Source organism: Pantherophis guttatus, chromosome 2 (genome assembly GCF_059756535.1).
Source record: "Pantherophis guttatus breed Tessera chromosome 2, ASM5975653v1, whole genome shotgun sequence".
Taxonomy (NCBI): Eukaryota; Metazoa; Chordata; class Lepidosauria; order Squamata; family Colubridae; genus Pantherophis; species Pantherophis guttatus.
The window spans coordinates 179869482-179884192 of record NC_142064.1 but is presented as its reverse complement, the minus strand read 5'-3'; the positions used below and the strand labels follow the sequence as shown (position 1 = coordinate 179884192).

At 37.8% G+C, this 14711-nt stretch overlaps 1 protein-coding gene across 6 annotated transcripts in view; it reads right to left on the bottom strand.

Moving 5' to 3' along the window:
- Positions 1 to 4886: 4886 nt before the first annotated feature.
- Positions 4887 to 14711, bottom strand: part of TENM2 (teneurin transmembrane protein 2) — a 959433-nt gene continuing 949608 nt past the window's right edge. For 5 of the 6 annotated variants that reach the window (XM_087887374.1, XM_034406200.3, XM_087887373.1 and 2 more), the window contains 4 exons: positions 14390 to 14686; positions 11645 to 13259; positions 7632 to 7762; positions 4887 to 6830 (listed from right to left, as the gene is read on the bottom strand). In XM_087887374.1, coding sequence (XP_087743500.1) covers positions 6069 to 6830; positions 7632 to 7762; positions 11645 to 13259; positions 14390 to 14686 — 2805 coding nt within the window. In that variant the 3' untranslated portion in view covers positions 4887 to 6068. The remainder of the gene's footprint in view (positions 6831 to 7631; positions 7763 to 11644; positions 13260 to 14389; positions 14687 to 14711) is intronic. The other variant, XM_087887377.1, reaches the window with a different exon arrangement.

The window sequence follows — 14711 nt, the reverse complement described above, 5'->3', positions numbered from 1 at the left end:
CTTTAAGAGAGAGTAGAGTAATATATAGATTCTGCATTTTTTTTTTCTTTAAAAGACCAGAAGAAGGAAAAAAGTGCAAAATATTTTATGGATTAAGCATTTTTTTAAATAGCTTTGTCTCATTATTATACTCAACTCTACAATTTTTAAATATATGAATATTTCTTTGACATCCCATGAATGAAAAATGATCCCTATTCTAGATTCAGATGTTGTTGTGCTTTCCCTCTGAAGATTTTGACAAGACTGCCACCCTGTGGTTTCATGGTTAAATACTGACATTTCTTTTTCTATCTCTAGCTGTAGAGTACAAACATCAAATTAATTAGAAATGCAAAAGAACTACTGGCAACACCTAATTTAGCGTATGTATTAGCATGTCTAAATTAACTATCTAGTAATAATTATAAACTCAAAAAATATTTCAACAGCAAACTGAAAAGCATTTGTATTTCTCTCTGTGTGTACTTTTCTTCATTTTGATTCTTGGCGATTGCCTGAATAAGTCCCTGCAGTTTTCTTGGTAATATTTTTCAAAATAGATTTGACTTCTTGGGTTGAAGGAGAGTGACTGGCCAAAGTCACTTACCAAATGACCTTGTTTTTTATCTGAAATGGGATTCATTGATTTCAGTGACCTCATTTGGACAAAGCTTAAGAGGAATAATGATCGTGTGTTTTGATAACTTCTGTTCTGTTTCTGAACCTTCGTGCAATGTTTGTGTAATAATATATTAACACAAAACAAACCTGTAGTGAATATAGAGGGGCATACTATACTCTGATGTCAAAAACCTGCTGTTAAGAACACCGGTAATTTTCTAGCATTCCAGAATCACAAAGTACATCATGCTATTCGGACTGATTCATGATTTTAAAGGACAACAGCAAACCTATCAGCAAGCATTGGTATTATCTCCCAAGTGGCACAACTACTTTTTTTTCAATACATCTGTATCAGATACAACATTTTTTGCATGTTAGGCTACCTCTCCATTCCTCACCCCACCCCACCCCCGAGACATAGATACACACAAAACATTGGTTTTCTATGGACATTTAGATATTTGGTTTTTGTTCATTCTTTTAACAAAGTGTACTTTCCCACTAAATGTTGCCTATTGCTTTTATTAGAGACACCTGCATTTAAAGCCCATTTCCCTACACATTTGATATTAATGGTTTGACGTAGGCAATGGTTAAACCATTTTCATTTTATTGTCAAGTAAACGAGAATAAACTTGGCTTGAAGGACTCCATTTTGGTGTTAATGTTAATGGAATTTAGGATAGCTCTACGCTGTGCTTTTCTCTGCCTTCTTCTGTGTTCAAATGTGATGTTTGATAATATTGACTATCTTAAGTAGATAGGTTGACCAGGATTTATGATGCTTTGCTTGCAATGGGAGAAAAATTATTATACAATATAGGCTTCACATCAGTTCCCTTCTCAACTCAACATTATTTTGTATGACCAGGGGTGGGGTCTACTTACCTTTACTACCAGTTTGCAATGGGGCCATGTGCGCATGCTTCGGCGCATGCCGAAGCTTCCTGATGACGTTGGGATCAGTGGGTGGAGCCTCCCGCCGGTTTTACTACTGGTTTTATAGAACCGGTCTGAACCGGGGGCAACCCACCACTGTGTATGACACAAAAAACCTCCCAGTAAAACTTACTAAATTACTCCATTCCAAAGCATGAAATAGTGCATAATAGACAGACTGTAAAGGTAGTAATTGAACCTGCATGAAAAAAATTTTCTGGATAAATGTTTATTTAAAGCAAGAAAACTGAGAAATACTGGTTCTCTTTTTTGTTATTAGTGTGCTACTTATTTGTGAAATAAAATGTTCATGCTATTTTCACAACTCTTTTTCTGAAGAGCTTCGCAACCAGCTGTCTCCCTTATTCTTACTTATACAGCGCACAAGTTATTGGTGGCACCTGAACTAAACATCAGCATGAAGTGTGATCTTGCTGAGAATAATTCATAAGCAATTTTGAGGCAGTGAAGTGAATACACCCATCCTGCTCCAGTGTGTGTGTTTCATTGACTTGTGGTACTCTGCTCCAATCTGATAGCAACATTGCTGTTCTGCAGGAAGCAAGCACTATTACCAAGTTGTCCTCGACTTAAGTCCACAATTGAGTCCAACATTTCTGTTGTTAAGTGAGAGTTATCTCACTTTATTTTTTTAGTTTTGCCCCATCTTACAATATTTCTTGCCACAGTTGTTAAGTGAATCACTGCATTTGTTAAAGTAGTAACCCAGCTGTTAAGTGAATCTGGCTTCCCTGCTGACTTTGTTGTCAGAAGGTCGCAAAAGGTGATCACATGACCTCGGGACACTGCAACCGCCATAAATATGAGTCAGTTGCCAAATGTCTGAATTTTGATCACATGATGATGAGGATGCTGCAATGGTCAGAAGTGTGGAAAAACAGTCATAACTCACTTTTTTCACTGCCATTGTAACTTCGAATGGTCACTAAACAAACTGTTGCAAGTCGAGGAGTACTGTTATTTGTTTGGTTCATATTGGTATGCCAGTGGCAAGCACAGAAGTCTCCATTCATTGCTGCTTTCAGCAATGAACTTCAGGTCCTTGATTTACAACCACAAGGGTTTGAATTTTCTATTGCTAATTGAATTGTGCAGTCGTAATCTACAATTCTATCACTTAGCAACAGCAACCCTTGCAGTCTCAGTTGTTGTTAATTGAATCCAATGGAGGTTGGGCAAGGCAAATTTTTGCTTAGCTTCCCATTACCAAAATCAGTGGGAAAATGGCAGGAAGTTGCAAGTTCCAGGCAGGCAGGCAGGTAAGAGGCTGCTGTGAGGTGGGAGAAGGAGAGGGTATGTGGGGTGTGGAGGGATTGGGGATGAGAAATGGGAGTGTTCAGCAATGTGTGAGAGGCACCCTGTAAGTCAGAAAGGGGATCTGTTACACAGAGGTCTTTGTGGTTTGATGTGGATGTGCAGGGGTGCACAGCAATGAGAAGTGCTTTGTGGGACAGAAAGGATGTACAGTGGTGCTGTGCGGGTCTGGGAGAGTGCAGCATTGCATGACTGTGTGAAAGAGGTACCACGTAGGTTGGGTGTGTTCACACTGGTGCAAGGCAGTGCACCAGAAGCATGACACAGGTTGGGTTAGGGGATGTGCAATAGGTGCCACATAGATTGGGGAGGATTCATGTGGCGCATAGGGGTGCATGAGAGATGCCACCTGGGTTAGGAAGTCATGTGGGGGGGGAGAGGTGCTATGTGGGTCAAGGCGGGGGTGTGGCAATGCAAGACAATGTGCAAGAGGTGCCATGTGGATTGGAGAGGGTGTGCTGGGCTATGGCATAAGTTGGTGAGTGTGCAGGAGGATGTGTGAATGGCCAGCAAGATGTAAGCACAGAGGGAAAGAGTGAGTAGGTGGAAGAGATTTATCCCAATGACCTCTGACCTTCCTTGGCAGCCAGTGAAGTCAGAAGGGAAGGTTGCAAATAGCAATCATATGCAGGGTGCTTAGCAGCTGTAACTGCAAATAGATTGACTGGTGCCCAGATCAAGATCACATGACCATGGGGTTGCTGGATCTGCTGTAACTCTGAGTCAGAACCACCATTCATTCAGCACTATCATAATTTTTAACAGTCACTGAATGAATGGTTGTAAGTCAAGGACTATCTGTAAGCAGAAATGGCATTGTAATCGTTTTCAATTTTTATATAGTTTTACTTATCTCCCCCATTTGGGTTCCAATGAGTAACAGTATTTGACAGATGGCTTGACACTCTGTGCTTGCAATGATTCTGCCTTTAAAGGAAATGAAATCAAGGCAATGGAATGGTTGCTTAGTATTTGGGTAGGTACATTCTGAAATCCCACATTTTAGCATAATAGAACTGAAATTTGAAGCCAATTTAAAAGGCTCTAAGCAGCATCATTTCCAGTTTGCTTGCATGCTTCTTTATAGGAAGTAATTCGTCAACATTCATCTGTGAGTTAAAGAGTTCACTGTTTTTGTTTCTATTGTATGGAGAAAAGAAATGTGTTCATTAAAGCACAATTTTAAGAATTAGTTTTTAAATCATGAATAATACTTGAATTTAATTCTACATTAGTCAGGCACCATCTTAATTATCCTATCTGTTCTAGGATCCACACTTTTAAGTATAATTCAGAGGGGTTGCACCAGGTTCAGAGAAGGTGATGGGGATAATCAGTGTAGTAGCAACCAAGAGATGTGGAAGGAACTGGGAATGTTTATGGGGTGATATAGCACTCTTCAAGAACCTGAAAAGATGCCATGCAGAAGAAAATCAAGACTTGTTGTCTATAATTGCAGGATGTCAGAAATGGAATAATTGTTCTATGTTATAGAAAGGCAGATTGTACATCGACATTCTGTAGAACTTAGTAGTTCTATAGTCAAAGCAATTATTTAGAAGTGAGTTGGGCTTTCTTTCATAGACTGCATCAGATAGAGATCAGATAGTAATCTGCTGGGGATGCTTTAATTTGAATTCTTGCACTGACTAAAGGGTTGAAACTAATGACCTTAATGTGTGTGTGTTTTGTGTGTGTGTGTGTGTGTGTACACAGACATGTATGGCACATGATGACTGTTGTACAATGTTATTCTAATGTTCTTATTTTTAATTGCCAATGGTCTTTTAAAAACATTTTGCCATACATGTGGAAAATCATTTTAATTAAATGAAACAATTATTTTGAATTAAAATAACATATGCTCCCAATTTTCCCTATAGCTGCCATGCATTGTTCTCTATTGCACCTATGCAACGTTCAGCATTTTAATGTAATTCTCAGTATATTACAGATTTTTTTTTCTATTATGCTTCTCATTTGCTTCTACAACAGAAGACATTAAATTTACAGGGGTTTTAGAGACTTTATTTATGTATAAACAATTTAAACACTTTGCCATAAATTATCTTTGCCTGTCTCTATTCTTTGCTTAGCAGCAAATTAAAATTAATATAAAAACTCAATGAACAATTCATACATGTATAATACAAAAAAGTTTTGTACCAAAGTTCTTATTAGACTCGTTTTTTATTTTTATTTTTTTTTCCTTTTTCTTAGTGACCATAATGTGATTGTCTCAGTTTCTTGACCAAACAAACACACTAATATTTTTTTCTTTTTAAAATCTGAAACAGTGATTGTGCCTTCTGGCTGATGTATGTACAGGGTGATCTGAATTGGTGCCCATTTGCAACAGTGTTAACACAATGCCCACAGCTCTACCAGAACTGACCAACAAACTACTGAATCTAAACAGACTACACCCTGCAACTGTGTTACTGTCCACAATGGAATCTTCAAAGACAAACAGAGTATGAAATTTATCAGTAGTGATTTATAGCCACAATTTCAAATTGAACTTTACACTCTGCCCTCTTTGAATAAGTTAACCTTAGGCCAGACAAAAGCAGGGTCAGAGTGCAAGTTCAGATTTATATTCCTTAATATATTTCTGTTCCTATTTCCAGTGCTCTGTTGCTCCTGTTCTCCTTTCTTCCAGTTGCTACACACAAATCACCCCAGAAGTCATGTATTAAATGCACCTGTATTTTGCTTTTAAATGAAAAACCTTGAGAATGTTTTATCAAACAAGCAGCCTGAAGAATGTTTCTCATCAGCTGACTTAGTGGATGGTGGGTGGCCCTCTTGGATTTCTTGAACATTTGCTCACATGTGAATGGAGTGAGGTAATATAAGATGAGGCCTTCTTTTTCAATCTTTTTTTTTTTTGTTGTGAAATTATTATTATTATTTTTCTTTAGACCCACAACAAGTGGGTAATATTTATGGGGTACTTTTGAACTTAAGTGACTTAAAAGTGTTCAGTCTGGCTTTAGTCCACTTCAGGATGTAGTTCTTAATCCCTTGAACAGCAGCATTTGACTCAAAAAATGTGAGCTCTCTTGCCACTCCTTATCCCAAAGCAGCTCAGCCGAATGCCCCCGGTGGTCTTCATCTCCTTAGGAGAGGAGATAACAGTTGTAACTACTGATTCATCCAGGCAAGGATGACAGCAGATTAATTGGTTACCTCTTTCCCATTTCATTCTGTCTTAAGAACTGGATGTTGCTGCTACTGTCTGCCAGCTCTGGATACTGCTCTACTGGGAGCACATAGTATCCTTCATACCCTTGGACTCTCCCTGTGCTCAAAAGCTGCTGCTTCTCTCCTTCAGTCCACAGGCGGCTCCCCTCTTTGCCATCCCGTGCCTTCTGTTGCTCTTTGGCCCAGGCTGACCCCAAAGCCCGCTGCCGAGCTTGGTCCAGAACTCTAGCCTTTTCTTCATCCAGAGTGTCTGGGGTCAGACCATAACGTATGTTAATCAATAAGGTGGAATATTGGAATTCAACGTTGGTAAACCTTCGAGTCCTTCCATTGATTAAGAGCGTTGGCTGGGACACTGTAACATTGACTCCGCTATCCAATACTTTGCGTCCACTTGTCATGGCCAAGGTGACAAGATCACCATCAGAGGAGCCAATCTTGATGAAATAATGGGTGTCTTTCCCCTCAATGCTATAGTGCATTTTGTCCAAGTAGTAAGCATTATTAAGCACTGACGCAATTTTTCGGCTGTCTTCCGTTGCAGTGCTTGAAATGCCAGTGGTTACCTTGCCTTCCTTCACAGCAAACATGATCCCCTTACCTATAATCGGAGTAGTGGTTGCAAACCAGTGACCTGCTTTCTCTCTACGACTGGCATGTAATTTTTTGGATATGACTTGTCCCTCAAGGGCCATGAAGGCTTGGTTGTGCCTCTCTGTGGTTTGCTGTACGCCGGTAATTAACTAAAAAAAAAAAAAAAAAAAAGATGGAAAAGACATTATTGATAAATAGAGAGATGATTCTGCAGCACTGTTATTGCTCCTTACTGTACTGATATAAAGAGACAAACATTGTCTGCTATCTTAAGAGGTGAAATGCTATAGGAGCAATTAATTTGGGAGTAGCTAAGGTAATATTTCAAATGTAAATATGAAAAGATATGATGCTAAACAAAAGTTACAAAAAAAATCTATCCAGCTGATTCAATCCAATGCATCAGCGTTTCACTAGTTTTACTCTTATCAGCTGTGCTTGTTATTGTTAACTTTACAAAACAACACGGCCAAGCAAAGCATTCAAATATACCTTTAACAAAAAGCATTGGCACAATCAGTGCATTCTTCTAATTCTCCTGATGTTAAGGAATGGATACAAGATAGCAATAGCACTTAGACTTATATACCACTTTACAGTGCTTTACAAGCCCTCTCTAAGCGGTTTACAGAGTCAGCATATTGCCCCCAACAATCTGGGTCATCATTTTACCGACTTCAGAAGGAAGGAAGGCTGAGTCAACCTTGAGCCTGGTGAGATTCGAACTGCCAAATTGCAGACAGCAGGCAGTCAGCAGAAGTAGCCTGCAGTACTGCATTCTAATCACTGCACCACTACAGTTCCTGGTGCGTTTGTTATCATATCTTGAAATGTCTTTAAATTCTACAAAATTTAAAAAATGCCTATGAAAATTGCAAAGCATTCCTAGATTACAACCCCAAAATGTAGCGCTAACGAAAGCTATGTAGTTACAGGAAGTTGCTGCTTACCTGCCCATGTTCACATGCCTGTGATTCCGATAATTCATAAGAAGGTGGTACGAAGTACATTTTTGCTCTTGGGAAACCAGGTATAATGTTGCTGAGTTGAAAGCCAAACATCACTAGCCAGCTTTTCACATCTGAGAATTAAAATAAGCACATTTAGGAAAGGTGAAGATGGCTGGTACACAGTAACTAGAATTGAATCCGGGCCTACTTATTAAAGCCAGGATAGGATCTGAAGCATTTTTCTTGACAATTTGGATAATAAAAATGTTCCAAAAAGTCAAATGATAGATATTGCATCATTGCTACAAAGAAGCAAGAGCATTCATAGGAGAAGCTTTTCTGAGTTTTGGCAAGTAAAATGCTTAGAATGCTTTATAACTAGAAAATCATCATAAAGGAAAGAAAAAAGTATGCTATAGCTATTACCCCCACCAATAAATATCTAAAACAATATTTATTGCACCCTAGTATCTATGGTACAGTACAGGTAGTCCTCGACTTACGACCACAGTTGAGCCCAACATTTCTTTTGCTGAGTGAAATGTTTTTAACTGAGTTTTGCCCCGTTTTATGACTGTTATTGCCACAGTTGTTAAGTGAATCACTGCAGTTATTAAATTAGGAAGATTGTTGTTAAATGAATCTGGCTTCCCATTGTCTTTGATTGTCAGAAGTTTGCAAAAGGTGATCACATGACCCTGGGATATTGCACTTGTCATAAATATGAGTCAGTTACCAAGTGTCTGAATTTTAACCATGTGACTTTGGTGATGCTGCAACCGTTCTAATAGTGAAAAATGGTCATAAGTCATTCTTTTCCGTGCCATTGTAACTTCGAACGGACACTAAATGAACTGTTGTCAGCCGAAGACTACCTGTATTACCTTTCATTTTTTTTTTGAAGTTTAGCTATTCTAATAGGAAATATTTTCCACAATTTTCAGCCAGGATGGTCAAAATGGATGTTAAGTACAGTTTGTTCTTCTTTGGGGAAGCATCGGTTTAAAACATTTGTTGGGCAGATTTTTTAAAATCCTTTTCATTCCAGCCATTTTTACACAATATTTCTATTGCAACTGCCTCATTATATGCTGGTAGAATTTGATTCAAAGGCTTTTGGGATACCTACCTACCTACTTACCAGTGGTGGGTTGCCCCCTGTTTGGACCGGTTCTATAGAACCGGTAGTAAAATTGGCGGGAAGCTCCGCCCACTGACCCTGATGTCATCGGAACACTTCTGTGCATGCACGCGGCCCTCTTGTGAACCGGTAGTAAAGGTAGGTAGAACCTACCCCTGCTACCTACCTACCTACCTACCTACCTACCTACCTACCTACCTACCTACCTATCACTGAGTAAATATGCCAGGACATGCTGTCAATTCATCATCTATCTATCCTCACTTAGAAGATTATATCCTAGACATCATGGATGATATTGAAGATTTCCCCAACTCCAATAACTTATGTTTTAACTTTCTTGAAATATAATTCATTTTGCCTAACATTTAAAGTTTTTGTAAATTACAGTTAGCTGCATGAATGGGAATATTTCTTTTTCTTAAAAAAATATATGACATGTACCACATTCTGTTCTGAAAAAGGTTTTATTGACTAGCTGTTAATTTCTTTTCTTTGGAGGCACTCATAAATAACTTAGCACTAAGTGGCGAATTAATACCAACAGAGTAGAATATTTACGCGACATGTGGAAGGAAACATTATTTTACATTTTAAGAAAGCCTTCCCCATTTTGGCACGACAGCTGGCATTGGGAAAGTAGTGTCCATATGTACTCATATTAAAGTAAAAGAGTATTATCTATTTATAAATAATTAAAATGGAAATGATTTCAATAAATTATTCACTCTTGCAAGATTTCGGATGAAAATATGTGAGATCTCAGATGTGAGCTTGTAAAACAAAATTAGTCCATTTTAAACTTGTTTAACTAGGATTAGGGGACTGGAGGTTAAAACAACGAAAGAACAGTTGCAAGAATTGAATATGTCTAGTTTAATGAAAAGAAGGACTAGGGGTGATATGATAGCAGTTTTCCAATATCTAAGGGGTTGCAACTAGGGGGCAACCTATTGCTCCTGAAAACAAGAAGCAATGGATGAAAATTAATCAAGGAGAGAACCAACCTAGATCTTAGGAGAAATTTTCTGACAGTTAATCAGTGAAACAACTTGCTTCCAGAATTTGTGGGTGCTGCAACACTGGAGATTTTAAAGAAGAGATTGGACAACCATTTGTCTGAAATGGTATAGAGTTTCCTGCTTGAGCAGTGCATTGAGTAGAAGACCACTAAGGTCCCTCCCAACTCTGTTAATCAGTTTTTGGGTAGGGAAATGCCCATACCTAAAAGGATTTCTGGACTATGCAATAGCTACACTGGCCTTGAGTGAGTTTCAATGCAGATCAAAGGCACCCTTTTCCTACCAATACTGATTCTTACTGGCTTGATTTGATCCCTGTTCTGCTTTAGGATGTGGATAAATTTCATTCCCATTACAGTCACTCTATTATTAGGAGCCTGGTTAGTTTCTCTTTCCTTCATCATTTTGTTTGCACATAAAGTCCCAACAACCACTCTAACAAGGATTTGGAACCCTAACAACATAGTAACATAAAAACTCATATATATATATTTTACTGAGAGGACATATATGCTTACAGGACTTCTGTATATTATTATTTATCAGTTATGGTAATTTGAAGGCCACTGAAATGGGGACAGTGTTCCTCTTGTTGGATACATCATCTTCATCCAACCAAATTCTTTTCTTCATAGTGCAGAATATCGGTGTCTTACTTTATTCTGCTTCTATGTACATAAAAGGGGCTAGGGCTGAAATGAGCAAAGGCTTTTCCTTTGAGACTCTCCATGCTAATTACACAGTATTGTTTCCAGCGGCCCTGGAAAGTTTTGTGCCTTTTAATAGAAATATAGATAATACAGATGGTTCATATTAAGTCCTTTGCCCTTTTTCCCCCTCTTGCCCATTGTTCCTCTTTCTGTCCCTGCTATGCCTGCCTTTTGTTTTGTTTTGTTTTGTTTTGTCAGTCAACGGTTTGATGTTTACTGATGTATAAATAAATAAATATCAAGCTATACTTTAGTTAGCTGAACTGAATTGCTTGCTGCTTGCTTGCTGTGACCTGGCTTTAGAGATTTGATTTTGATTTTCGTTTGTGATTAAAAACTAAACTGAAAATTACCCAGTTATTTTCGAACAGTCTAAATCCAAACTCAAAAAAAAATAAATAAATGTCCAAATAATAGAGAGATAAGTAATGCAACACATCATTTTATTTTACTTTTGTTATTGAATTCAAATCTTTGAGCTTCCCAGAGAACAAGATTTCCTTTTGCTTCTGCTAACACTTTTGCTTCTATTAAACACTGTGTCAGATCTGACCACTTTCGCTGTTCTCTTATTTCTCAATCGGGGAAAGAAAATCAACTCTTACCCAGAACACTACAACCTATCACCAATACAAACCACTGGCTGACAAACACTGAACTATATCCTTAGCATACGATTTATCTCAAAGCATTGCTAAATCCCCCTGAATTAAATGGCTGTATATAACAGAAGAAGCAATGGGATTGCATGTGCAAATTGGTGCAAAGTATGTTTATAAAATCTCCTAACTTTTAGCATTTTACATTGCTAAGGTTAATTCACATACATGAAGTGTGATTCTTCTGCTCAATCCAAAAACAGTTATTACATGGATTAACTTGATGCATATCACGTGTGCTTAAGTCCAACTTTTTCTAGCTGATCTTAAACCCACAGAACTGGATGCATGATTACATTACCATTGTTCAAAACCATAGGAGTTGGTTCGTTAACCAGTGCAATCTTCTTCCTATCCTGCTCAAAATGAAGCATTTTGAGTCTGTACTTGATATTAAATGAGTTTCCTAAGAGCAAAATAGCATTCTTACACTTTTTTTTACAATGTTCCTTAGATTTCCAGACTATTAATTATTTCTCACCTGTCACATAGTTCTTTAAATCCAGTTCATTGCTGAGAGGATTGTTGCTCTTGAACATATACAAGTTGAATGGGGCAGGTTCCTTACCAACATTTTTCCACATTGTATAATCAGGAGAGGTCCAACGTCCAGCCAAAACATCATAATCTCTTTGAGTAAAGTGGACCAGTTTTGTTAAGGGATCATATAGCCCTCCATGAAATCCAATGACTATTTGGAAGTCAGGATTAGAATCGTGATAGATCTCCCCATAGGCTGTGTATTGCAGTTGCTTGATCATTAGACCGTTGATACTGAAAACTGCCAATGGTGTACCCGTATTATCCGAGGCAACATAATATTCTTCTCCACTGCTGCTTTCCATTGCAAAAAGATGACCTTGCAGATCATAGTACAGAGAGGTAATTTCTGAATTTGAGTGGTTATACACATGTGTTATCCTAGTTGGGTTGTGAAGATCAGCATAAAAATATTGAAGGTGATGTCCCAGGTTAGTTTTGTAAGAGGCTCGTCTTCCTAATCCATCGTAACGGTATTGAACACTCCATCCATTTGCTTTATTATAAGCTCTTGTTAAGAGGCCCTTGGAATTGTACTCAAATGTGTCAGAACCTCTTTGACACAAAAAGCCATCATCATCAATCTTATACTGCATATCACCTAGTCGCGTAATTCTATCTCTTAAATCATAGCGCAGGGGCATCAATCGGATACTGTTCCCAGGATTCAAAAGATGCAAGTTGCCATTTAGATCATAACTGTAACGCCAGTTTGGTCTGTCATTGACTGCCACACTCTGGAGCTGCCCATCTCCATCATAATCATATGTATATTTAGTTGTATTGGCATAAGGCCCAAGCTTTAATTCTCTCTTAGTTACCCTTCCCATACTGTCATATTGCACTGTCATCCAATACATGAGTGATCGGAACATTTCATACTGAACTTCTTTAATCCGTCCGTGTGTATCAAAATGTTTGCTCAGTGTCATTACAGCCGTAGTGATTATTTGATTTATGTCATAATAGATTACCCCAAATTTGCCAAAGTGCTCTACTTTGCCTGAGATCTCATCATAACGATAGAGGTCAACCGGAAGAGGGATCTCACTTATTATAGGCTTGATGCTAGCTATTCGAAAACTATTATCATGATAGGTATAATCAAACCTAGCATTGACCATACCTTCTTCAGAGAATCTGTAAATCTGTTTGTCAACCAGAGGGCCAATTTTACGATAGCGGATGGTGCAAGAAAAGCCCCCGCTCTGTAGGTTAACCATCTTCAGGACTCCTGTAGTTTCATCATATCCAAAAGTCACTGCTGTGCTGTCATACGCAATCTCCGACAACTTGGATAACTTCCCGTATTTGTAGAAAACTTGCCGACCAGTTCCTAAAAAAGATGTTTTCAAAATCCTTCCATCATCGCTGTAATCAAAAATCACTGAAGCATTACTTTCAGGTGGGTTATAAATATTTCGAATATAGCCGATTGAGGTGTGAGTGCTCATGCTGTGTCGAGCTATACTTGGCATAGTGACAGCATGCAGCCGATCTGAAGAGTCATATTCAAAGATGTACTGCCGCTGACTTTGAAGGAGTAGCACCATAGACTATTGAAAAAACAAAGTCATATTTTATGTTTGGTTTTTTTTTATCAAAACATATCAGATGGGTATCACAATACAACACAAACCATTAAGGATTCCTTCATATACATGACAGTTACAGCTACTGCTGCTATAAACATTTTAATGCATATAGCTATTAATTTATTTGGCAGGACAAAAAACAACAACAAAAAATTGATACACAATTGTAAAATAAACAATAGTGCATTCTGTTCTATTTATGCCATTAGGCTTGTAAAGAAATGTTAAACTCCATATTGACTTCATTTTCACAAATTCTGATTATCATATGCAGGCACTATACTATGTTGTAGGCTACACTGATATTACACTAAAGAATGCTACAATATTAAGCACATCTATAAGAGTGCTTTGAATTTACTGTGGATTTTTTTTTAACCATAAAGAGACTTTTTGCAATTCATGGCAAAGGCACACATAGAATCTGAAAAGTTTGATCACGCAATGTGTTACCCCATTAACATTTAATTAGTAAAGCTCATATGTAACAGTTATTGTCTGTTGGCACAAAAAAAATCTGATTGTGGCAAACTATTCTTAAAATGGGATTTCTTGAAGTTCTTAAAAGGAAGCTGGTTCTTATAAGAGCTGACGTCACTTCATTTTAAAACAGAATAAAAGGATTTGTATTCCAAGGTTTTCAATTAGAGTGTTTCAGCTTATGTAATTATTTAATAATGTCTGCCTGCATATCTATCTAACATAATCTACAATTAAACAATTCTGGGTTGTTGTTGGTTTTTTTTCACCAAACAGACCAAATGAATGTGCAGCTGAGTTCTCCAGAACCAGGCAAAAAAATAGGGGCTGAAGAAGAAATAAGTAAGTTTAAAAAAACAGGACGGGCACGAGGTCTGTTATTTAAATTTAGTCCTAAAATTAAAGATACAGTGCATTAATCAGTAGTTGTATGTGCTAGCATTAGCTTATATCTAGCATTCAGGAATGAATACGTTGCTTAAGTTCTTAAAACACAAAGGCACCTCAGTTATGGTTTTTGAATTATTTGATGCATAGATACATATGCCAACGTCACTAAATCCCAAACTTCAGTTAATGCAGGACTATAGGCCATACCAACAATTACCTACTTTTTCTAAGTATGTATAACTCCACACTTTTCCATCAGCAAACATGCGTGTAATAATCCTGCCTTGTTTGTCAATCTCGGTTCTTTCACTCATGGCACCACGCTGAAGCCCAGCCAACCGTCCATTTGAAAAATAAGAGACATTCACAGCAGCAAGTCCACTGCTGGGCAGCCAGAGGAAAGGACGTCCAAGCTGATCATAAATAATACGGAGTGTAAACTTCCGGTGATCATCGTATATTTTCTCTGTGCGAATGTTCCGATCATAATCAATCGATAGTAGATTTCTTCCATGGACCTAATTAAAGCAAAATTATTAACAT